Source organism: Epinephelus moara, chromosome 5, assembly GCF_006386435.1.
Source record: "Epinephelus moara isolate mb chromosome 5, YSFRI_EMoa_1.0, whole genome shotgun sequence".
Classification (NCBI taxonomy): Eukaryota; Metazoa; Chordata; class Actinopteri; order Perciformes; family Serranidae; genus Epinephelus; species Epinephelus moara.
Genome location: NC_065510.1, coordinates 44490996 through 44515212, shown reverse-complemented (window position 1 = coordinate 44515212; position 24217 = coordinate 44490996). Strand labels below are relative to the sequence as shown.

General features: G+C 40.6%; 2 protein-coding genes and 1 long non-coding RNA gene across 4 annotated transcripts in view; 2 read left to right on the top strand and 1 right to left on the bottom strand.

Annotated features, from left to right (window-relative positions):
• LOC126390157 (uncharacterized) overlaps positions 1-24217 on the top strand; it is a 698278-nt gene that overhangs the window by 74826 nt on the left and 599235 nt on the right. The window lies entirely within an intron of this gene.
• On the bottom strand, positions 4835-10127 carry si:ch73-109d9.2 (uncharacterized protein LOC565042 homolog). Of its 2 annotated transcripts, none has more exons than XM_050044285.1 (4): positions 9353-10127; positions 7179-7306; positions 6414-6522; positions 4835-6156 (listed from the first exon to the last, which is right to left on the bottom strand). In XM_050044285.1, the coding sequence occupies exons 1-4, from the start codon at positions 9609-9611 to the stop codon at positions 4994-4996; spliced, it is 1659 nt and encodes a 552-aa protein (XP_049900242.1). In that variant the 5' UTR covers positions 9612-10127; the 3' UTR covers positions 4835-4993. The 2 variants fall into 2 exon arrangements, with proteins under 2 accessions (XP_049900242.1, XP_049900243.1); XM_050044286.1 differs by having other exon boundaries at positions 7218-7306.
• LOC126390104 (uncharacterized) lies at positions 10378-23935 on the top strand. Its single transcript, XM_050044234.1, has 5 exons — positions 10378-10794; positions 15234-15403; positions 15487-15580; positions 15718-18179; positions 18311-23935. Exons 1-5 carry the CDS (start codon positions 10524-10526, stop codon positions 20516-20518), a joined length of 5205 nt encoding a protein of 1734 aa, XP_049900191.1. The 5' UTR covers positions 10378-10523; the 3' UTR covers positions 20519-23935.

The window sequence follows — 24217 nt, the reverse complement described above, 5'->3', positions numbered from 1 at the left end:
GGTGGACCAAGTATTTTTTATATTTTACTTGGATAAATACAGAGCCCCTAAAGTCCCAAAAGGTGGTATTTTTTATCTTGTGCGCACAAGATCATTTACTATGAACTCATATGCATCTCTAACGACTTCCGATGCACACAGCCACCATATAATGAAGAGAACTGAGCTAATCAAGTTTTATTTTCATCTTGGAATGTCTTACAGTGAAATTCTTGCTGCTCTTGCAGGTAGATATGGGATTGTTATCAGCAGGAATTATTTGCTGCGCATACTTAAGGACAACAGGCTTAGCCGACGGAGGGACTATGCAGATTTAGGCCGTGTCATTGACTTTGTCCAGGAACAACTACAGGGTCCAGGGAGGATGCATGGGTAGGCTATAGATGGATGTTTACGAAGTGCCGAGGAAATGGTTTTAATCGAGAATAAAGCTTTTACATGACAAGTAGTGCCAATATTACAGCTATACATAAGAAGAGTCATGCAGAATATCAACTGCCGTTTGTCTTATATTATGTTAACAAGCCTGCAGCTTGTTACAAGCACACGCAGACACACGTGCAGACAGACACGTATAACACATTCCAAGTAGTGAACCAAAACATCAGATATCACACTAACCAAAACAAGCATACAGCTGCAGGAACAAAAAAATACAACACAACCAGCTAAGCACACTGACAGTTTAAGTCAAAAAGTTCCTTTGATTATAGATAAAAGTCAATATGTTTCATTTCTCATAGGTACAGATTTGCAAATCTGTGCAATATAGCCTACAATATACAATATTGTAGGCTATATTGCACAGCTATCTCATAAAGTACAATATAGCCTAATCCAATATAGCCTAATCCACGAAGCCAACTATGTCCAAACCAAACAATTAATCAACTATGAGGGGAAACCCTAGTGAACCCCAACCTAAATCCAAGGTTGGAATATACAGTAGCTTTTATGTTTGGGCTGGGGTACATAACAGTAAGGCAACAGACAACAAAATTCACTTACACTTTATAGAATAAAGCTGTAGTGCTAAGAAGGCTATTATTACAACTACATGAGAGAGCCATTTATGTCAATTGCCAGTGCCTGGTGTTTATGTGTCTGCAACTTGTTACAGGCTGGTGATTAATAATAATGAATGAATAAATAGCAATTGTGTAATGTAATCCCAAGGAATATGCAAATAACTCAAGTTTATGTACCACCAATGACATGCCCTACTGTAGACACTTTTCTGTACCTTCTGCCAATTGCCCTGCACTGGCCTCTCCTTCTGAAGCATCAGCAGGACTGGTACCGACACTTCCTCCACCTTTACATAGCAAACATAGAATTATAATTTTTTTTGCATACACTATAGTTTACACTTTATACAGTATAACAGTGAATTTCTTACTTGATTTGCCCTTGTATTCATATAGGAAAAGGAAATGATTATATCCCATTTGTTGCACAAATAAATCATCTCAAAAGTAGTGAAAATGTGGCTAGTAGGTCCGTGGTTTTCAAATCTCAATCCTTATTTTAACTTCAAAACTTCTGAATTTCAAGGGCCTACATTTCTACACTGTAACTGTAAAATCCAATCCTCAGTGATAATTTAACTCTCTCTGATAGGGTCCATTCATCAATCTGGCCTCAAGGACCCCTGGGGGTCACTGGACCTGTATGTTTTTTAGGTAACTTGCAGAAGCATCGTGTGTTTTTGCCATGATGGGGGCCCTGAATAAATCTGGCAATTTTAGGCATTTGGCCCCGTCGTCCTCGCGTGCCTTTCTTTTTTTGTCACACTCTCTTTCTGCACCACCTTTTCTCTTTTTTAACCCAGATTTGGGTTGGGATCCATTGAAATTAACTCGACCACTTTCCCTTACGTCTCAGCGCCAGTGGACTCCTACACAGACACACGCGATGCGAGTTGACAAACCCCCTCCTCACCATGCTGGCTGTGTTTACAACATAGGACTGTTGGGGCGGGTGTAAATTGAAACAAACCAATCACATCCTGTCTTTTGACAACTGACAAGTGGCTCAACCTCACACGCCTCATCCCTCTCCTCGCATCACGCGTTGGCCTCTGATTGCATTGGCCTGACCTGCCTGTTGGGAAAAAAATGACAGGCAGGCCAGCAGTCCGATCACAGGCCGGTGCTTCAGGAATAGTCCCTGTTCTCCCTATGTGCAGTCCGGGCCTGACAGAGGATGATTACAGGTTTATTCAAGCAGACAGTATGAGAAAAATAATGTGGTCTCTGAACATTAAAGTATGTAAACATGTTGTAGTAGAAACCCAAAATAGAAGAATGAACCTGAATATGATCAGAATATGGGACCTTTAAGTAAAAGTACAAAAGTGTTAGCATCAAAATATACTAAAAGTACCAAAAGTAAAAGTACTTATTATGCAGAATGGCCCATTTTAGAAAAATACATACTATTATATTATTGGATTATAATTAATGATGCATAAATGTACTCATCACTTAAATGCTGCAGCTGGTAGACGTGGAGTTAATTTTATTTACTCCATAAACTGCTTGGGGGTTAGCCTAGAACAATATATTATGACCTATTTGCAAACTTAGATTATTGATACAAAATATTATTAAACTAAGTAACAAGTGATTAAAGTTAAATAAATGTAGTGGAGTAAAAAGTACAATATTTACCTCTAAAAAGTAGTAGGGTAGATGACTAAAGTAACATAAAATGGAAATACTCAAGTAAAGTACAAATACCTCAAAATTGTAGGCTACTTAAGTACATTACTAAAGTACACAATCTTAATTACATTACACTGATTATATTATTCACCTTCGTTTCCACACAGGTTTTTGATACTAAATTTATTTGATACTTCCACATCAAAACTGGGCTCCTACATTTTGATATAGCTTATAGGAAATAAGTATTCAACACGTCAACATTTTTTTCATTTAATACATTTCCAAAGCAGCTATTCTCATGACATTTACATCAGACATTGATATTCACTCAGTAAAACTATAAAAAATAAAGAAATCATAACATTACAATCCATTAAGAAAGCGATGTGCAATAAAGTGGAAAAACACCGGGAAAAAGTCTTAAACAATCTATTTAATATTTGTTGGAGGAGCTTTTGTTTGCAATGCAGCTTATTAAGATGCTCCCTGTATGAAGAAATTAATCTCTCACAGTGTTTAGATTGGGGAACATTGTTCAGACAGTCTTTAAATCTAAAGGACTCTGGGGGAACTGCTGGTGAATCTTGAGCTTCAGCCTCGTCCACAAATGTTCTATCAGGTTTAAGACTGCTGATTGACTGGGCCATTCAAACACCTTTATTTTCTTTCTCTGGAACCAGCTGAGAGTCTTCTTTGCTGTATGTTTTGGATCTTTGTCCTGCTGGAAGGTCCACCTGCATCTCAACCTCACTGTCCTGGTGGATGGCAACAGATTCTTCTCAAGAATTTTCCACTACATGGCTCCACTCAACATCCCTTTGATAGTTTGGTCTCTGGTACCAGAAGAGAAACAGCCCCATACCATGATGCTTCCACCTCCAAACTTCACTATAGGTGTGGTATTTTTAAGGTCAGATGCAGAAGCATTTCTTCTCCAAACATGACATGTCACATTGTTGCCCATAATGTGGCCAGGAGACACAGAAATCTAACTTTCCTGCAAATATTAAGATGGAGCCATGTACTAGGAATTTCTTGAGAAGAATCTGTTGTCATCCACCAAGGAAAATATAAAAGAAGGAAAGATCATGATTTCAGTGACAGCGTTTGAGGAGCCAGACCTCAGTGTCAGTTCTATTGGAGTCAGTGGGGCAGGCATGGCAAATCACACTAAAACCCATCATATCTTTGTGGTTCCAACTTTGACTGAAAAATCCTTCCACCAGATTAAGAAACACACATTATGTGATGCTTACTGATGACTTTTATCTAAATATTTGATTTCCTGGTTATTGGTCTCCAAACAGATCCATATCAATACGTATCAATGTTAATATCAATGTCTGGTGTAAATTCTATGTGAATAACTGCACTGGAAATATGTTTAATGAAAAAATGTTGATGTGTTGAAGACTTATTTCCACCAATGTATGTAAAAATGTTCACTTTGTATTTTATTATCCCCCTTGGGTAAATTCATCAAATGCATTTAGCTTACCAGTTATTACGTTTGGTAAGATTCCAAACAGCAAAAGTAAGTTTTATGTTTATTGGTTAACCCACTCTGAATTCTAGGATGTTTCTCACCACAGGTATGTTCCTTTTTCATTTCCTTGATCTCCCTCTTCTCCTCTTTCAGCAAAAAGTGTCTGACACCTAATTAATCCTTTTTCTGAGATGAGGGCCAATTAGATATAAAGATACTTCTCTGACATCCTCTGGCTTCTATCCAAACTGCAATGTCTCCTTTCAACCACCTCCTATCCATCTCATAACAAAGTTGGGTTTCTGATCAACTCTCTACTGAAAAAAAAGAGAAACCACTGCAATGTCATCAAGAGAAGTCTCTAATTTAACGACCCTACAAAGATTTCCCTTGTTATCTCCCAAACCTTTGATCATGCTACCCTGATGTGTCTTTAATGTCACACCTCTCATCTGCAACAGGAGGGCTCAGTGCTGGCTTGGCCTCTCTTCTTAATTTGCATCTCTTATGATTCTCCCTGTCTTCCCTTTGCAAGAAAATGTCAAACACTGTTCGAACCGTATATACTGAGAAACCATTAACAGACGTCTTTTTTACTTAGTCATTTTTGCAGTAACAAAATATGTAGCAATAAATGGGTACAAGTAAGACATAATTCATCAAAGACAAGAAACATGTATTCTATCTTTGTCCTATATAGTGTTTTAATAAAATCAAAGGTATTGAAGAGAAGAAAAAAACATCCATGGCTTATGAGTAACAACATTCATGTTTAAATCTTTTCATACAATAAACAATCTTAAATTCTCAGACGCTCTCCCCTTAAACTTCCCAAGCTTTATATGTGTTTGCGTTGATGTGATTTCAGATGATCCAGGCGTTTGAAGCTGAGGCCACACACAGTGCAACAATATGGTCGTTCCCCTGTGTGGGTGCGCTGGTGAACTTTCAATATGTCAGCTCGTGTGAAGCTCTTATCACACATGGTACACTGATGAGGTTTTTCCTGTGTGTGAATTCTCCGGTGCAACTTCAGATTCCAGAGACGGCTGAACTTGTTCCCACATACAGTGCAGCAATAAGGTTTGTCACCTGTTTGGCCACACTTGTGTGTCTTTAGGTCAGAGAAAGAAGGGAAGCCTTTACCACAGTGGCTGCACAGGTGGAGCCCCTGTCCCGAGTGAATCCTCTGGTGGACTTTGAGGTTACACGCTTGAGTGAAGGTCTTTCCGCACTGCGTGCAGGAGTACGGTGGCACTTGTCCTATGCCTTTGTGTGTCTGCTTGTGGGCCTTTAGTGAGGCCGAATCAGGGAAGGACATGGAGCACTGGTTACAGGTGTGTCTCCTCCCTCCTCTCCCTCCTGTCTGATGCTGCAACCTCTCTCCCAAGTTTACGGTATCACTGTATGCATCTGAAGGCCCATACATATCCCCTGTGCTGTCCACAGACGGGTCAATGCGAATGCCCTGACCCCTGAAGTTCAACCTACCACCTGAATCACTGGACACATGTTCAGAGTACAAGATACTCGGGTCTTGTAGATACCCTTCTTCATTGATCAATAAACAGCTGAGCTCTCCACTGACATCAATGTTCGTCCTTGTGGGAGAGTTAGTAGGTGAACCGACCACGCTCCTTCTATTCCGTGTGGCAGACGATTGGTAAACTTGACGATCGGCTCCTTCTGGTGATTCCACATCTCCCTCATAGTGCCCCATGTAACTCAGATCCTCATCCAGGTGGGATGGTGATCCTTGTAACTCATCCAAGTTACCCATATCTATCATATTGGAGTCTTCGTAGCCAGTCTTGCCAAAACCTCCCAGATCTTCCATACCATACCTGCCCTGGAAAAGTGGTTCAGATGGGTCAACTGAATGTCCATCTTGGCCTGATTCTCGCCTCTGGTCATAGCCAGCTTCCCAGTTCACATGGCATTTTGGGATCTTCTGGTCACTGCAACCTTTACTGGGCCCTGGCAGACCTGATGCCTCTGTGTCTGGCCAATTAGAGGAGGAAAAGATTTTTAGACAGTTATGGATTTATGGGTACGGGGAAGACAATATCACAATTACCATATAAACCCTGAAAATGATGACTGTGAAGCCAGTGGTGACACAGTGTATCATCTGGTGTATAATTTTCCTATAAACCAGTCCTGCAGAAATGGCTATATACTTGTGAGTAAAAAATTCACATGATATTAATATGCTTAAAATAACTTTTCTCAATCTATGCATTCATGAAGAGACTGACCATCCAAACTGACTCCCCATCTCTCTTGGGAGTCATTAGTTTTTGGTGTGATCCGCAGGGTTTCCTCCTTGAGCAGTCTATCCAGTTTTTCAGCCTGTACACCTTGAGACTGGCAGACAAGCAGAAACAACATTATTACAGGAGCTTTAACTCCACTTACCACAAGAGTACCCATAAGGTTAGCATTAGATCAACAGGCAGGTCTGATTAAATGCTACAACATTTACAATTTACACAAAACACTAGGATTCTTTACTAAGATTTAGGGCTGCCACTAACGATTATTTTCATTGTCGACTAATCTGTCGATTATTTCTTCGATTAGTCGACTAATCATTTCATTGAAAAATGTGTTAAAATGTTGAAAAATGTCGGTCTGTCTCTCCCAAACCCCAAAATTATGTCATCTAATGTCTTGTATCGTACTCACGCCAAAGGGTTTTAGTTCACCGTCATGGGAGAGTGTGTAAAGCTGCCAATATCTGAACGTAAGAAGCTGCAACAAGAGTATTTTGGGTACTTTTATAGTACTTTTCTATGAAAAATGACTCAAACCGATTAGTCGACTACTAAAATAGTCACCGATTATTTTAATAGTCGATTAGTCATCGATTAGTCGACTAATCGTGGCAGCCCTACTAAGATTACTGAAGTCATGAGACATGTACAACCAGGATATTGCCATCAAATGTGCCAACAAAACACATTTTAAACACTGAAACCTCATTTACTGAAGCTCAAACAGTGTAACAAACGGTTCTCTACCTGTGATGCCTTTATGGCACTGTGGGCCTCTGGTCCTACCTCTTCCATGTCATGACGAGGTGTCTCTCCATCGGTGCTGTGAGAGCCATTTATCTCCTGCAGCACACTCTCCTGTTTAAGACTTTTATCTGTAGCAGAGGATAGGAAACATTTTACTTTTTAAAAATAAAATAGTATGAACATTACTGTTTGCACTTCCAGAATTTAGCAAGTCTCAGATGGGTGAAACTTTAATGGGTCATACTCCACCCAGGTGGCCTAACAAATTAAGATACTTAAAACAGCTATAATATATATAATATGTTTGTAATAACTATGAATGTAATAACTATGTGTTATGTGAAAGAGGTCGCTCACAGTGATGAACTAAAAAAAAAACTATCTGCAGCTCCCCTCAGCTCTACACAGCTTTATATTGACTTGCATCTCATTGTTTTGGTTTTCGAGCTGGCAGCTTCACTGTTTTGGTTCACTCTCACCACTCTTAAAGCATATTTTTTGACCACAACAGGCAGCTGTAATTAGCATATACCTCGAAGAACCTACTATACACTACCTGCACCAAATAGTAGACAAAGTTAGCAACTAGCCGGTGAACATTATGGAACATTTAGCAGCAAAAAAGACATGGTAGAGACCAAAAACAGAGCTAAGAGGAGGACTTTCACTCCATTATGCCTCCTCACCATTCTGTATAATAGGTATAATCGCAGAATGGGGTGACAGAGTTGTCTCGCCTTTAAGCCAGCATCAGCGGTAGTAACAGTGCTGACGTGAAGTCAGTATAAATGGGACAGTCAGCAGGACGGGATTCTGGGTGGCACAGGTGTGATGTTTTGACATGTTATGCATGCCATCCACTGCGAGAGATTTAAAAAGTATCGGATAGCAGTTAGCAGCTAACTCAAAGAAGAAGAAGTGTGGGCGAAAATGTACGCAAATTGGGAAAACAATGAGGCCCAGGAGCTCCTTTACCTCCGAACAGAGGACAGGGATCAGCCGCCATATAACAGGGATGGTAAATGTTTGTTATTGACATGTTATGCCATTGTTATTGTTAATAACACGTTGCCAACGCACATGTTGTATATCACATTAGAGGCAAACACTGGTGTGTTACATCTCACGCTGATCATGCTTCTTTTGCTTCCGCGATGGAAATCGGAGGATGGAATTGGGGCTGATCCCATTCCAGCACAACAAGTCACAAAACAAAGATGTTATTAACAATACCAATTCAAGCCAGGTTAGCCATTGTTAGCAATACCGGTTGACAAAAACACATTTTGCTGTAAACAAACACTGTAGTGACATGTCCACAGATAAATGTTGGACAGCATTGTGTGTATGACTGTTATAGTAAATGCATGGAGGAGCCATGGATTAGGATTTTTAGGTTGGGGTTGGTGAGGTTCCTCCAACTTTCCAAGCCGGTAATCCAACTTTAGGGGGTGTTGCAGTTGACATTTCCGACTCGGAACTCAAAAATTCCGACTTCCCAATACAAATGGAACACACCATATATACACATGCCGCAATCAGAGACCAACATCAGCATTCATTTGGAGTCATGTTTCCGGCTGCATTATATGGTCTCAACAAAGTATTGAAAGAAATATCTGACTCTTAAACTGCTAAATGCTCCACTAAGTTCACCATGAATGTTTGGTGCAGAATAGGTAGTTTATGGCGGGTTTATATGTGTTTTTTTCTGAACAGCTGCCTGCTGCTGCTGCTGAAGCCAAAGCAGGTAAGCGCGGGGAATGTGAACTAAACAGTGATGTTAAAAGACATAAAATATTCTGTGGAGCTGAGGAGACCTGAAGAGTTGGAGCAATTGTCATTAACAGCAACTTCTTCACATTCCACATGGTTTTTGATTGACAGTATAAAAACATTGATCTGTGCAGCTTTAAAGCTGTTGCAGAGCACTTTTGTGGACTCAATCTATTATCAGTTCATTTCCAGCAATTTTTTCTTTGACATAATTATCAAAAGACCTTTCCCATCTATGATTTCTAACTTTTTAAGAGCTCGGGTTAGGTGATCAAGTAGGTTTTTTGTGAATCATTTATAACAACGTGTGTGCATTTAGCCATCCAAGTGACAAAATTAATATAGGAAATTAACAGTGTCTAAAAACAGCCTAGGTGAGTAACACCAGACAGATTCACCTGTGGCGCTGTCCTCACCGGACGGCCCGACTCGTCCGCAGTCAGTACATCTGCCCCTCCTGTCTCCCTCTTTCTCTTTACGGCGACTCTCCGACCACTTCAGTCGCCTCTTCAGAGACTCGACCTGCTCCCTGCACCGTGTCACCTCTTCCAAAAAACTGTCCTCCACCAGCCGGGTGATCTCATACATGGCAGCTTTAAAGACCGTCTCCATGACACCAGAAAGTTGTGACTGAAACTTTACTATAGATTCAGCCATTTCGCCAAGGGTGTGTGATAACAGTCCTTTATTTTCAGTAAACAGGAGAGCAGGCACCTTCCGGCTGGCACTTCAGAGACTGTAGAGGAGTGGCAGCTGGCGAGCACAGCTAACGTCGGTCTCTCTAAACTGGATGTGCCAGTGTCGCTAAACTCGGTTTTCTGTCTGGGTAACGGTGAACAGGTTGTAAACGTGTGTGGGTGGTCCACAGTTACCATTTAGTTACTTCCATCACACCAAACCCAGTGACAAACAAACTATAGATTCGAGTAATGCCAACGTTAGCTAACTAGCTTGCTGCACTAGTTGTGATACAGAGTTAACGTTACTGATTCAGACCTCTAACGTTACGTTACGACAAGTGATTGTGGGGGGAAAATACCACATTTAAAGCACATATAGTTTCTGTTTACAGCAAAGTAAGTTTAGTAGCAAAAGTAAGTCAATTTCAAGGCTATAACTTTACGTTACAAATTCCGCTGAGCTTTCGCATTTCCGTTTGATTCCGTAAACAACCGCACTTCCGAGATTAAAACTACGGCTCCTGAGTTAGGACAAACTTAATCATTTCAGCATTATGGGTCTCAGTTAAAGAATGACGCTTCCTCGTCGAGATTGGTACATAAATCGTTAATGTTAATTAATCGCTGACACATGTGCTTGGTTATTGTTTCCGTTCAAACGGACTATATAACGTTACAAAACACACAGTTTGGCATAGAAGTGAATCACCGGATATTTGCTCAACTCCCTCCTTCCGCTAAAGTGCGTCACACAAAGCAGCACTTCGGTCTACGGGAAGGAGCCATGTTGAACCATATCCCAATACCGTGTTTTTAATAACGTTACGATAAACGTAGCATCGAAAGTGGACTCATACTGGAACTTGGACGAAGGGTTAATAATACCAAAATGTCAGCGGATGATTTTCAGACAAAGTACTCCTCCGTTATGGAGAGCATGCTCAAGGCTGCAATCGCTGAGACCACCAAACTTTTTGAAACTATGGTCGATGAGCTGAAAGCAGAAATCTCTAGAATCAAGAGGGAGAACGAGGACCTTAAAACAAGATGCAGCCAACTTGAGAATGCGGGAAACCAGCCGACTGTTGTCAGCCGAGAAAGTGAGTCTGTTGGATGGCCGAACGGCGGCAGTGAGAGACGTGACCGAGCTGTTCAGTGTGGTGAGTTGTGATGCCCGTTACCCACCATAAGCTTGGTTATCCTAACCAATAGAATTGTTTGATATGCTATATGATTGTTAAGCCAAAATGATGAGTTTGTTCCCGTTATGTGGGTTACATATGGCAGCTCTTTTCTATGGATGTGTCAGTAACGTTAGCTTAGCTCAGTCTTATCGGAAGCGTGGGATCCAAAATGGGAGGGAAACCATACAATGCTATCCTCGCTACTAGACTGGTAACAGCGTGTTCAAACGACAATGGCAGCCTGTGACCGGTTGTGGACATTGTGGTTGTGTACAGTACTATAGAGAAGACAAACAGCAACGTTATTCGCTTTACATGGTACATTCAGTGACATTTTGACTTATTACTTGAATTGACTTTTCTGCCATCACCTTTCCTGTTCTTTTCTTGTCTGCTTCCTTTATTCCATATTGTCTACTGTGGACATGTATGTGTGCAACAATTATGGGTAATTCTGGACTACTTTTGCTGACATGGGCTCAATACATCATCTTTGACATTTTTTAAGTAAAGACATACTTGTTTCAATTCAGAAAAAAATGTCACTTTCACCTATTTTTTGTCTCATTTTACCTGAGTGCATTAAGCAAACTCTCAAAACCATTTCCCATGAAAAATTAAAGTGTATTTGATTATAAGTCAATCATTTATTAAAATACAACATCCTACAACCAAATGTGTTGTTATACTGTTGTTATTTTAACTGCAGCACTCTTATTAGCAGAAAAAGAAAGTCAACATGCCACATGGCTTTCCTTTGAAGTTCTGGGACCAGTGACTTTTTTGACTCTTTGCTCTGCGCATACTATTTGTCTCAGACCAATAAAAACTTTTGTTTCATATAAAGGACATTTGTACTAACAATGCAGTAACATGTTTGGTGGCTAGTTACTAATATTGAGAGAACTCACGATGTAAAAACCTTATTTGTCCCATTTTATCCCATTGTCCCAAATTACCTGACTAGGGTTGCAGCAATATAAAGTATACTGTGATTTAAAATTTGATGGTGTGATGGTTATCACACGATGTACACTTGCTTATCTACAATATTTTGAAAAAAAAACAACAACAACTGGACGGAGAATCTTCCCTTTATTATTATATTCAAAGGGGGATACTTTGTACACATACTTCAACATGGTTTCAATTATGATAATAAAAAGTTTGTCCAACCAGTAACCCTTCCATTTTCATCCCTTTAAGGGTCATTCTGACTGATAATAATATAAATTCTTTAATAACACGACACCATGATATTTCCGAGATGGTTATCATACCGTAAAAATCTCATGCCATTGCAACCCTAAACCTGACCTCACCCTACATGAATCTACTTTCAAAAACATCTGATGTGGTTTATGACCTTTTATGAAAACATGTTTTACATGACTACTACAGCTTGGCAATAGAACGACTGTGTGATATATCGATATATTTTCAAGCAAGATATAAATTTAGACAACACCATTTATGCTGATATAGGGTCAAGTTGCATTTCATAACGCATACCAGTGTTCATCTCTCCTCTCTCACAGTCTATGCACAGCTCCGCCCCACTCACTCACAGTTTCTCCATCAACACTAAGAGAGACCCAGAGCTGCTACTCTGTTTAATCTGTCTGTTAATTTGTGTACACTGCGACATTGGTCTATATGTTGCACATGCTGCGTGCATTCCAGGGCTGCTAGTTTATGTGTTTGGTGCTATGTGCAAAAATTTTAATGTACAGCTCTGCTATTTATTTTACATAATTTTTCATGTATGGCTGCATATTTTCAAACAGGGGAATAAAATCCCTTTTGCGAGAGTGGGAATGGATGAGCAGATGAGCAGCAGAGTTCTGGATGTATTACAGTTTCTTTACAGCTTTGGATGATGTACCTACCATAAAGAATGCTGTTACAGTAGTCAGTTCTGGATGTGATGAAGGTATGGATGAGTTTTGGCAGCAGAGGGGGAGAGTGATGGGCAGAGACAAGCTATGTTTTTTAAAGGAGAAGTCCGGTATTTTGCACTTTGAGCCCCATTTCTGGGTTGTTTATGATGAAATAGAGTGGCTAAGACCAAAATAGTGACGATTGCTCATTTTCTGAGAATTTGGCTTTCCCCTGCCTGGCTTAACACTACTGCCTATGGCCATGTGTGAACCTGTCCTAAAACCACCCTAAATGTTTGTTTTCAAAGCCATGAAACTCACCGGGTGGTCGGTGGTGTTCATTGATGTTCTGACATAAAAATTGTCGCCGTAGCCTACACCATAGCTTGATGTGCACCTCCCCAGAAATGTAACTACATCCTGCGGTAATGTAGACCTCCTGTTTATTTCTGTAAGCTGAAACCATTTTCCTCAGTGGAAACGAAGCTTTCATTTACTTAAATTTCACAGATAACAAACAATAAATTGTGTACATAATAAAGCCTCCACAAAAATAGCATTTTAAGTCCTGTGTGTGATCATCTTCAGGGATTTATACTTCGGGATTTATCCTGGCTTCATATGAGCAAAGGAAATCTCCGCTCATCGCTATTTGCGATTTGTGATTACAATGTAATAAATAAATGGTATCATGAGTCTTCTCGCTTGATTCAGTGTTTCCCCTACATTATATCGGGGGGGCACTGACCTGACCTGACATAGTTATTGTCATGGACAGTGTAAATAACCATCAACAGACTGCTGTTACACACAGTCAAACAGGCTGCTCGCACAGCAGCGCAGCGCAGCACCGTACACACACACTCAGTTTGCCTGTGTTGCGTTCAGGCGTTGTCACGTAAATGACAAATTCCAGCAAGTGAATAGGCCGTAACACAACACAGCAGCATGTCAAGTGGGACGAACCCGAGCAAAGTTGCTCAGTTTTTCATTTGTTATTATATAGTTTGTTATGGAGTCCATGATTTCCCTGTGTCTCTTTTGAGGTCTTGTCATATGGCGTGACACTTACAAATGTTTGCGTAACTGTGCTTGGATGTTGTTTTATGAGGCTCTGGCGGCTTTCAGTTGTCTCTTTGTCTTTAACGTTACACAGCTTAGCTTTCTCTCGCATGCATTCTTCCTACTTTTCTCTGTGTTGTCTCAAGTGCTGATATAGATTGGTCGTGTTGCCGCGGGATGTGGCGATTTTAACTTTTAAAATTTTACACAGCACGTCTTTCTGTTCAACGTCGCCGTACCTGACTCCAAAGTATTGCCATATAATAGAAGTTGGGGTTTTTTTCACCACCAACTCAGCCTGTTCATGGTCGTGCTCATGCTCTTCTTCAGCGTCTATGTTGGTCACTGCTGCATGCCGGCTGGTCACCTGACCATACGTGCTGCACACACCAGGATAGCTTGTGGGCGTAATGTCAACAAACTCCACACACTACAGGAGAGGTAGATACGTTCACAGGCACACACGTTAACATTTATTTACATTAAATCGCAAATGGCAGCCTTTTATGCAGTTATGTGATCGCACAGCCTGACATCGCGATTGCAGTTGCGATTAGATTAATCGTGCAGCACTAGTTAGCACGTTATATTTGTTTGGAAAAAGTGTTTCGTATAAGACAGTTGTTTTGTCAGTGAACCTTGTGAGTTGTAATAGAGTTGAAATTTTAATGTTACCTTTTTTAAATGTTGCTGCTGTCCCTGGTTTCATATGAAGAGAGCTAGGCTAATTTATATGATGTAAAATGCCATAGGTTTGTGCTAATAACATTAGCATGTTGTATTTGTGGGGAAAATGTTCCACATAAAGACAAGTGCTTTGTGTGTGAATACTGCGAGTTATAGTGAAGCCAGTTTGTGTACTTATGTTTGAAATTGTCTTTATTACGCTTTGTCTAATGTGTGTTTTGAATCAACTAAACTTTACAATACTTCACAGAAACCCTGTCGCCGACTAGTGTTTTGGAGGTGTAACAGCAGAGTGACAGAGACACACCACAGCACAAGTATAAATGCTCACATTGGCGTGGGCTACAGCGTTGGCTTTGGTGTAGGGTCTGCAGCACAAGTATAAATCCCGCTTTACCTGTCATAAGGAAAATCTGCCACATTTGGCGCCTGGTTGGTATTAATTTAGAACCCTGATGTTGTGTGTAAACAAAATTATTTTGCTAATTCATCAAGTTTCTAGCAGTTTTTTTTGCTATGTGTTGATGCATGTTCATATCCCAACATGCATGTGGTATGTATCACTCATAAGTTTGGCTCCTGGCTTTTGTTGTCTGATCCTTTTGGACTGAGTTACCAGAGACCAGGCAAGTTGGTTCTTCGTAGATTAGCAGGCTTCTTTTCACTGTACTTACCAGGAATCTGACCAAATAGCATTTGGGGATTTAGTTATAACCTTTTCTGTTTTTTTTTTTGTTTTTTTGTTTTTTTTAGTCCTAAAAAACTTTTGTGTGTTCACGTTTACAGACCTTGTTCCTTTCCGCACGATGCTGGTGGAGCAATGTCAGCCGCTAAGCCACTCACCATTTCAAAACCAAGCGCAACATTGCAGTTATGAGGGGTTGGAGTACAGTTTGCAGGACCACACCTATGGAGAGGGAACTACTCAAATGGCCTTTCTACTTGTCAAACAGGAGGTGCGTGTGTATCTTAGCTATGAACACACTTATCTTCTGATATAAGTCCTCTTGAAATTTAAAGTTTTGTCATCCCTCTGCAGGACGCTTATGGCGATTCTTCTCCACAGTATGTTCTGAAGCAAGAGGAAGATGAGCCCCCTGTGGTCTGTGGGCTAGTCTTGAGTGATAAAGCAGGTGAGGATTTTTTTATTTACTCAACTAAAGTTATATCATCTAAAATTCACAAAATTTGTTGAGGATTACCATTCACCATTTTCACCTTTTTATTTCTTGCCATGTTTTCTCTGTCATGTCTCTGTCACTGTGTCTAGATTCAACACAGGCCTCTGCTTATGGAACCGAAAATGAAGGGCCTTTCGTTAACAAGGAATGTTCAACTAGAGAAATACCCTTACCTCAAAAAGATGAAGAGACCAGAGTGGCCATGAAACTACCCTCTTTGGGAATGGATAGCAGTTTACAAGGAACCCAAAACCAATCGACCGAACTAGAGCATTCAGTAGTCATCTCACTCACTGCATTAACGGGCAACATGGAAGAAGAGTCTTTAATCAGTCAGAATATGTCAGAAACAGAGGGAGAACTTGTAGCATCTGAAAAACACAGATTGGTGGTTGCTCAGCATCAATCAGAGGTTGAACCCCTTGAAAAAGAGCAACCATCAGTGGTCGCCAAACAGTGTCAAAGAGAGGACAAAATGTCAGTAAATGAACAAGCTGAAGTCACTCTGCAAGAAAATGCAGATGTGCACTCTACAGAGGAACAGTTGGCACAACCTACACCACTTAACAAAGGAAATGCATGTGAAAAATTAAAAAGTGGCGTGGCAGAAGGTGAGGCTCTTCCTCAGCCTGAGTCTTCAGTACGACGTAGAAGGGGACGGCCACCAAAGAAATCTAAATGTCTGCAAGAGCCAGTGAAAGAAATTGGTTCTCCAGCTGTTTCAGTGGCATCTTTGAGAAGAAGGTGTTCCTATGAAAAGGAAAAACTATCCGAATCTCAACAACTTTCAATGGAAATAGAAGAAGGAGCATTTCAAACTCAGTCCACTGAAGTCTCATTGGCAACTGAGACAATTAACACTCCAATAGTTCAGTCCAGAGAACGGCGCACCTCTGTAACTCTTCAGGATGCAATGCTATTAGTTGAAGCCATGAATCAGTCAACAGGTCAAAATACATTCTCCTCTTCACAAAAAATGGCAGCACCTCCTCCCCATGTGGGCACGTTACCAACTGTGGATGAAGTCCCAGCTGAGCCACAGACACAGCTTCCTGTTGAGATTCATAAAGTTGACAGCAATCTATCCATAACAGAGCTGCCCACAACAAGACAATCGACAATAGAGAAACATGGTGCCGTTCCCACTACTGCAGATGCCACTCAAAACAATGAATCTCAGGCCCACATTAAGGGTGTCATACCAAAACAACAGCACGCTGTCACTCCATCTAATACTGCTACATCAACTGCTGCAGCTCAAACAAGTATGCAGTCTCCTAAGCAGCACCCTCGTTATCCTCCGGTAACATCAGAGAAAGCACCCAGCAAACTGGGTGAGGCAGTATCTCATAAAATACTTGTCATGCCAAGATCAGTGTCCTCATTAATACCTCAGAAAATAGCACCGCTGTCTCCAACCCAGCTTCCTACTGTTGTCTCAAAAGTTGTTGCTTCACAGAAAAATAGTATACCTCAATGCTCTACAGCTGCAGGTTTGCCTCTAGGAACACCTTCCCTTTCCTCTGGTCATCCAAAAAAACTGTACGTTACATCCAGGAAATCTCTTCCTGTTGTCACTTCACAGTCGACAGCCACCTCAACAGACCCGCAGTCTGGGACTATATCACAACCAAAAATTACAATTATAATTCCAAGACAGGTGTCAGCTGTGGCGTCAAGGAAACATCAGTCACAGGCCATTGTTTTGACAGCAAAGCAGGAGTCCACCAAATCAGCTCCTCTTACGGTGTCATCGCCACAGTTGATTTCTTTATCACAGGAGTTAGGCAATGCTGTGGATACACAAACCACTTCGGATGAAATAGCCACAATATCAACTCTAAAGAGACCGAATGCATTGGACAACTTGGAATCTCCCAAACAAACTGCTTCTGTTTCTGAAACGCCAACAGAAACTTTTTCCAGTGTGAACATGTCAGTTGAGCTAGTGTCTCCAATGACCACTCAACAAAACCTTTCTGCTGTGGTCAGATTAACCAGGCTCCCATTTCCAGTATCAGCCAAAGAAGCAGTCTTGGTTTCAGAACTGCCTACAGATGGATCTTCTGAAACACAATCCAATTTGAAAGAAGGTACTGCACAAGAGAAACCTTTGCCTGTAGTCATATCAACCACTGGCATTTGTCCCAATTTAAAAGGAACATCTGTTGCTCTGTCTGTAAATACCTCTCAGATGTCAGAGCCAAATGATACTCAAAAGAAGGCATCATTGCCCTCTGAAAACAGCAGTACTTTGGAAGAGTCACCGAACAGCAGGCCATCTACACCACCCAAGGTGTCAGTACCAGTCTTTGAGAACTCAGGAATAGCCAACTCAGTCAGCTTGACTGAACCTCCAGATGTATCTGGTACAGATGGTGAACCTCATTTGGACAACGTTTCAGTGCAAGATTGCGCATTACCAAATGACCCTCCCATACATCTGACGTCCATCACCAACAAGGACACATGTGACCCTCATTTACAGATGACTAAAGCCCAGTTCCTGGCACAGCTGGCAGTGTCACCTGTTACGCAAGACCCCAAAAAGGTATTGTGGTAATGCAACCCCCATCAAATACCACAACAAATACAGTCTACTTCTATGGGAAACGCTGCTTTGTGATTGCTCTGCATGTATTTATGACTTAATTTATTTTTCCTCTTTCCTATTTGTTATAGGCCTCCTCTAATGATTCTGTAGATGCCACAGCTTCTTGTTTGGTGACCAGCCCCAATTACAAGGAAAGGTTACAGAAAAATACCCTTGTGGCCCGACTCCGAAGTCATCTCAGAACTCATGCGCAAGCTAGAAGAACTGAAACAAATCCAGAGCTGCACACAGAAAGAGAGAACCCCACTGTACAACTGAAGAAAACTAGATTAGCGAATGACAGTCCAAATGATGAAAACACAGCTAGAGAACCTATCCCTATCAACCCAAAAAACCCAGGAGCTGAAGATGTTACATCAGTAAAAAAGACATCCAATGACCCAATTTCCATTAGTCCTAGGAAATCTGGACCATGTAAACAAGGTCTTAGACCCAAGAGGACTGTTGGTGAACCAACTTCTGTCAGTCCTAGGAGGTATAAGGCTACTAGTGAATCCACTCCTGTCAGTTCTCGGAGGAGTAGTTCAGGTAGACATGGTGTAGGCTCCAAAACTAAAAAATCCACTTCTGTGAGTCCAAGGAGGTCTAGCTCATCTAAAGAAAGGGACAGCCCTAAAAATAAAAAGTTTACCTCTGTAAGTCCAAGGAGGTCTAGCTCAACTAAAGACAGGGACAGCCCTAAAAATAAAAAATCCACTCCTGTGAGTCCAGGGAGGTCGAGCTCAACGAAAGACAGGGACAGCCTTAAAAATAAAAAATCCACTTCTGTGTGTTCAAGGCAGTCTAGCTCAACTAAAGTAAGTGCTAGCCCTAAAAAGACCAAAAACCTTTCTCTGCATCCCAGGAGGAGTACTTCACCTAGAGATGGTGCTAGCCCAAAAACTGGTGCAAGCCCTAAAAGTACTAAAACCACTTCTGTGAGCCCCAAGAGGACTAGTGGTACTAGTCCTAAAAAGACTAAATCTACTGCTGTTAATCCAAGGACGTCTACTTTAAGTAAAAAAGGTACGAGCCCTGAAGTGTCTAGCAACGAATCAACTTCTTTCTGTCGTAGGAGATGTACCTTACCTAAAGATGTTTCTGTCACACAGCAGATTAAAAGGGAATCCACTTCCTTCAGTCCTATGTATAACATAACAATTGATGATGCTAGTGCTAAAAAAGCCACGAGTGAAACTAGTTCTTCAAGTGTTTTTTGGCTTAAATTGGCCGAAGATGGTAACAGTCCTAGAAAGACAGGGGAGTCAACTCCTGCTAAGAAACCCAGATTAATTCAAGATGATGCAGGTCCTAAAAAGAATTCTAGAGGGGTGAATGCTACGAAATTAACAAAAGCAGCAAAAGACAAAACAATAGCTACAATGCAAAATTCTAGTCAATCAAAATTGCAGAATGTATCTAAAATAAGCGAGATAGCAGAGAACGGTGCTAGCTGTGAGGCTGTGAGAAAATGTACAGCTAAAGCTGTGTGGATTCCTCCTACAGTTGTAGCAAGTAAAACACCTCCTGCAGGGGGAAAGAGGTCCTCATTTTTACCTCCAACGAAAGAGGTAGACTCACCAAAATCCCAAGGTCATACAGCAGTTTACCCCCCAAGTGTTTCCCTCTTCCCCATACCTGTCAGAGCACCACCTGTTGTATCACCGTTACAGCCTTTATCAGTCATTGGAAGGCGTCTCCTCAAAAACCAGTGTGGGGAGTGCGGTCGTGTCCTCAGCAGCATCGCAGCCCTGGAAAGCCACGTTAGTCTCCACAGAGGTCGCCGACCTTTCTCGTGCACGCTCTGTGGTAAGAGCTTCCCAGATTCAAAAGGTCTGAAACGGCATGGGCGGGTGCATCGCAATGGTAGGATCCATATCTGTCAACAGTGTGGGAAGGGCTTTGTCTATAGTTTTAGCCTCACCAAACACCTCCAGATGGTGCACAGCAGGATTAAACCTTTTATCTGCCAGATCTGTAACAAGGGGTTCTTTACAAGACGAGATGTTGAAGCCCACATACGCATGCACACAGGAGAGAAACCATTCCATTGCAACCTCTGTGAAAAGAAATTTGCAAGGAGGGTAGAACTAAATGTGCATTTAAGGTGGCATAATGGGGAGAAGAGACACTGGTGCCCATTCTGTGAGAAAGGATTTTTAGACTTCAATAATCTGAAAAGGCACAAGTATATCCACACAGGGGAGAAACCACATTCCTGCCCACACTGCCCCAAGCATTTCACACAGTCAGGTCACCTGAAAAAGCATGTTAGGAATGTACATAAAATCCAGTGAGAGACATCTAAGAGGCCACCCTGTTCCGCTGAGAACATTAATGTCTTTTATAAAGAGAGGTATATTATGTGAATACACAGTGCAGAAGGGTTCCTTTTCTCTTTCTTCTCTTCTTCGCAATATATTTGTAAAACAAACACAACGGAGAATTGCAATCTTTTTCGCTGCTGTGTTAATCAGAGGATTTCTTTATGTTGTATTTTATAAAGGCTTAAAGGAATAGTTCCTCATTAAAGGAAAGTATTGCAATGCCCTTTCATAACATGCCTGTTCAGACGGGACTATTACGTGGCCTGTAGTATTGCTGCTGGCAGCTTTCTCGAGAACTGCACATCCAAACAGCATCCCACTCGACACTGTGCTTCCTCGGATACTGAGCAACGTTCCTGAGCCCAAAACAGCCATAGATTTATTATGAGATTTAGAAATGAGAAAAATTAAGTTGCTTTTCTGACATAATGCACCCCAAGAAAACACACAAAAAGCCCTCAAAGCACTTATAACAATGGTTTCCTCTGTACTTCTACTTCAGAGGAAAACATTGTAATACTACTTAAAGTTGTCAGAGACATGTTACTGTTTATGTTGCAAATTCAGAGTATATCAATTAAAGGAACAGTGTGTAAGAATTATGAGGATTTAGTGGCATGTAGCGGTGAGGATTGCAGATTGCAACTAGCTAAAACTTCTCTTGACTAGAATTTCTTCAGAGTTCATTGTTAACAAGGTTTTGTATCGGGAGCCAAATAAAGCAGTTTCGGGTTACAAATGAGTTTCTCATACCCCATTCGGTATTATGCAGACGGCCCGCTTGCCCAGCACTTGTAAATATTTGCTCACCAATTTTCTCCGAAAACTTAATATGTGCTCACCTTATTTCTGATCCAGACGTTAAGGAGGTTTTTACCAGGACCTAAATTATCTGCAGAGGTCTCTTCCTCTTCCAAAACAATCGGACCAGCTGTTTTAAACAGGTAAAAACACTGAATAAAGCAGTTTCAGGTTAAAAAAAAACAACAACCGTTTATCCGACGCTCTCGGAGTGGCTGTTAATCAAGGTGGCGGATGGGAAAACGCAAATGTCCCTATATAGAGCCAGTGTTTGGTTTTGTTCACTCTGGTCTACTATTGAAACATGGTGGTGCAACATGGGGAGCTCTGTAGATGATTACCTGCTCCCTATGTAGATTAAAAACAGCTCATTCTGAGATAACAGAACATAAGAATTCTTATTTCAGGTGATTATACACTAAAAAAACTACTTGTATTTAATTTCTGCCACTATATCCCCCTAAATCCTACACACTGGACCTTTTAAATACAAAGTATTTTTGTTCACTGGTATTATTCAGAAGTATTATTATTAGAATTGAAACCTCCACCATTAACAGACGTCAATGTTAGTACATCACCGATAAGGCCTCTCTTTCACTTTTCACTTTGAGTTATAATGTGAATGTAAGAGTTACTGTGGGGTATTAAAAGATTTACTTCCAGAAAAAAAGTTTGGAGTACTTATACCACTGCTACTACTAACATTCCAAGTTAGAGTAAGGGTGTAGAGTAGAGCAAGACCGTGTTTCCCTGGGGCTCCAAATCCCTAAATCCACCCCTGAAAAACGCACCCAAGTTGCAGCTACTCACGGACAGAATCATGGGTGAAATACACAAAGCTGTGGCATTATTTTCCACATAGGTGTCTTAGTCAGTAGTTTTGACATAACGACAGCGGTTATAAAATAGAGCATGAATATATTTAGCAGCAGGAAAATTATTGGTGCTATAAGTTTGTTTGGCAAAGAAAAACACACCAAGGATCACGGTTATTTGCGGTCAGAAACACCTGGGAAATACACTCAGCAAGACGTGCTCGACTCGGCACATCCATGAAGCCCCGCCCCCGCCCCTGCTTCTGCACAGAGCCTCAGACCTCTTGTTTGCTTGTTTATTTAAAGTTTATTAATATCGAACATGTTTTATGTCCAAATCACACCCAATTTGACAATGCATGTACTTGGGCACCCAGCAAATTACCTGCCAAATGTGAAGTAGATCGGATGAACGGTTCTCGAGATATACAAAGGACAAAAAGACAGACAGTCTTTCAGGCTTTCTTGCCCAGAGTTCGATCGAAGAAGATAGATATCGGCGTCATGTCTGTGCGTTAAATAAGGAGCTGAAGCAAGATGGTAAATAGCGCTGTGTAAAAGCCTGGAAGCAGCACCTCTAAAGCTTTGTGTAAATTGCGAGTGCAGTCTTGCTAAGCTAAACTAATTGTCTTTGGGCTCCAGCTCCAGATTTATAGCACAGCTGTGAGAGCGGTAACTCTCAGCATGTACACAAATAAGAGCATTTTCTTAATGTTGAACAAATCTTTAAAACATTTTTCTTTAAGGTAATGTGCACTCTTTACAGGGTAGAGAAAAGTGGGGAGATGAATGACGATGATGATCTCTGACAGTGTCTTCAACTTTGGTTGGTGGCTGAGAATACACACTTGTAAAAGTAGCATTTTTCCCCTCACATGGTAAATGCAAATTTTAGATAAAACTAATAATTCTTTATTATTTTTTTGATTGGCAAGACTTGTAAGATCACGTGAGAACCATTAAAACAAAAACATTGTGCATCCAAACATTTTGACACAAATATTAGATGCAGTTTTGTTGTGCACACAGCCACAGGCTGTAATAGATTTTGTATTCGTAGTGAAAAATGCAAGGTAATCTGACACGAACCTGAAGTCTTTATTTATGTACATAGAACACCTGTTTTAGACATTTTAACTGTCTTACATTTTATTCTGTTGGTTTATCATAGTAACCCACAATGTAAGAGTATCATCAAAATCTGCTGCTGTTATATTACTTCAGAAAGTTCAATCATTTATTGACTTTTTTCCTTAGTTCTATAGCTACCAAAATCAAAATGGCCTGTATCTAATATCAATAAACGAATATGTCATGATTCCCTTTTTTCAGTGTTCACAATACATAACTGTGACACTTTAAACTGTTCCAGTGTGAAAATTAGTTGACTTGTATTATTTAACTGTAAAAATGTCAATAATTTGAATACAGTGTAAATTTTTGATGTTTCTATTTCTTTCATAGCATTGCTTTTCACTGATGTAACAAAATGGCAATAAGTGTGCTGTATTACAAATTTTATTGCTTTGATAGGTCTTTTTTCCCCCCTCTGAAGGACATGGTAAAAGCTTGGTTCCATTTTTCAAAGTGTTGGCTACATCTAAACAATTGTTGCTGCAGACCATTCTGTGCCAATTCTAAAACCTCATTTGAGAAATTGTACATATTTTGAGTTAACATTTATTTGATTGCTATTGAGTGAAGTTGTATATTTTCTTGGCCCTGTCATTTGAGAAAACGGGTAATAAATGTAGAATTGTCAAACTAACTCCCTGCTCTGCACCTTTTTTTTAACAGATAGTGATTTTTTGTTTCAAATTATTTTGGCAAATATTGGTCAATTGTGTCTTTCCTTCAGTAAAAATATTTTCATTTCAGATTATTAATGTTATTTGAAAACACGTATAGAATCAGTACTATTTCCACAGTTAATTGCTCAGGATATCTTAAAGGGATAGTGCACCCAAAAATGAAAATTCAGCCATTATCTATTCACCCTCATGCCAAGGGAGGCTCTGTTTTAGAGTCCTCACAACACTTGGGGAGAGGG

Excerpts from the sequence above, each read along its gene's own strand:
- si:ch73-109d9.2 (XM_050044285.1), bottom strand. The coding sequence starts at position 9,611 with ATGGCTGAATCTATAGTAAAGTTTCAGTCACAACTTTCTGGTGTCATG. Across the intron at positions 7,307-9,352 it reads CGGTGAGGACAGCGCCACAG|ATAAAAGTCTTAAACAGGAG; the intron begins GTGAATCTGTCT and ends CCTCTGCTACAG. Across the intron at positions 6,523-7,178 it reads GTGCCATAAAGGCATCACAG|TCTCAAGGTGTACAGGCTGA; the intron begins GTAGAGAACCGT and ends CTTGTCTGCCAG.
- LOC126390104 (XM_050044234.1), top strand. The coding sequence starts at position 10,524 with ATGTCAGCGGATGATTTTCAGACAAAGTACTCCTCCGTTATGGAGAGC. Across the intron at positions 15,404-15,486 it reads TTCTACTTGTCAAACAGGAG|GACGCTTATGGCGATTCTTC; the intron begins GTGCGTGTGTAT and ends ATCCCTCTGCAG. Across the intron at positions 15,581-15,717 it reads AGTCTTGAGTGATAAAGCAG|ATTCAACACAGGCCTCTGCT; the intron begins GTGAGGATTTTT and ends CACTGTGTCTAG.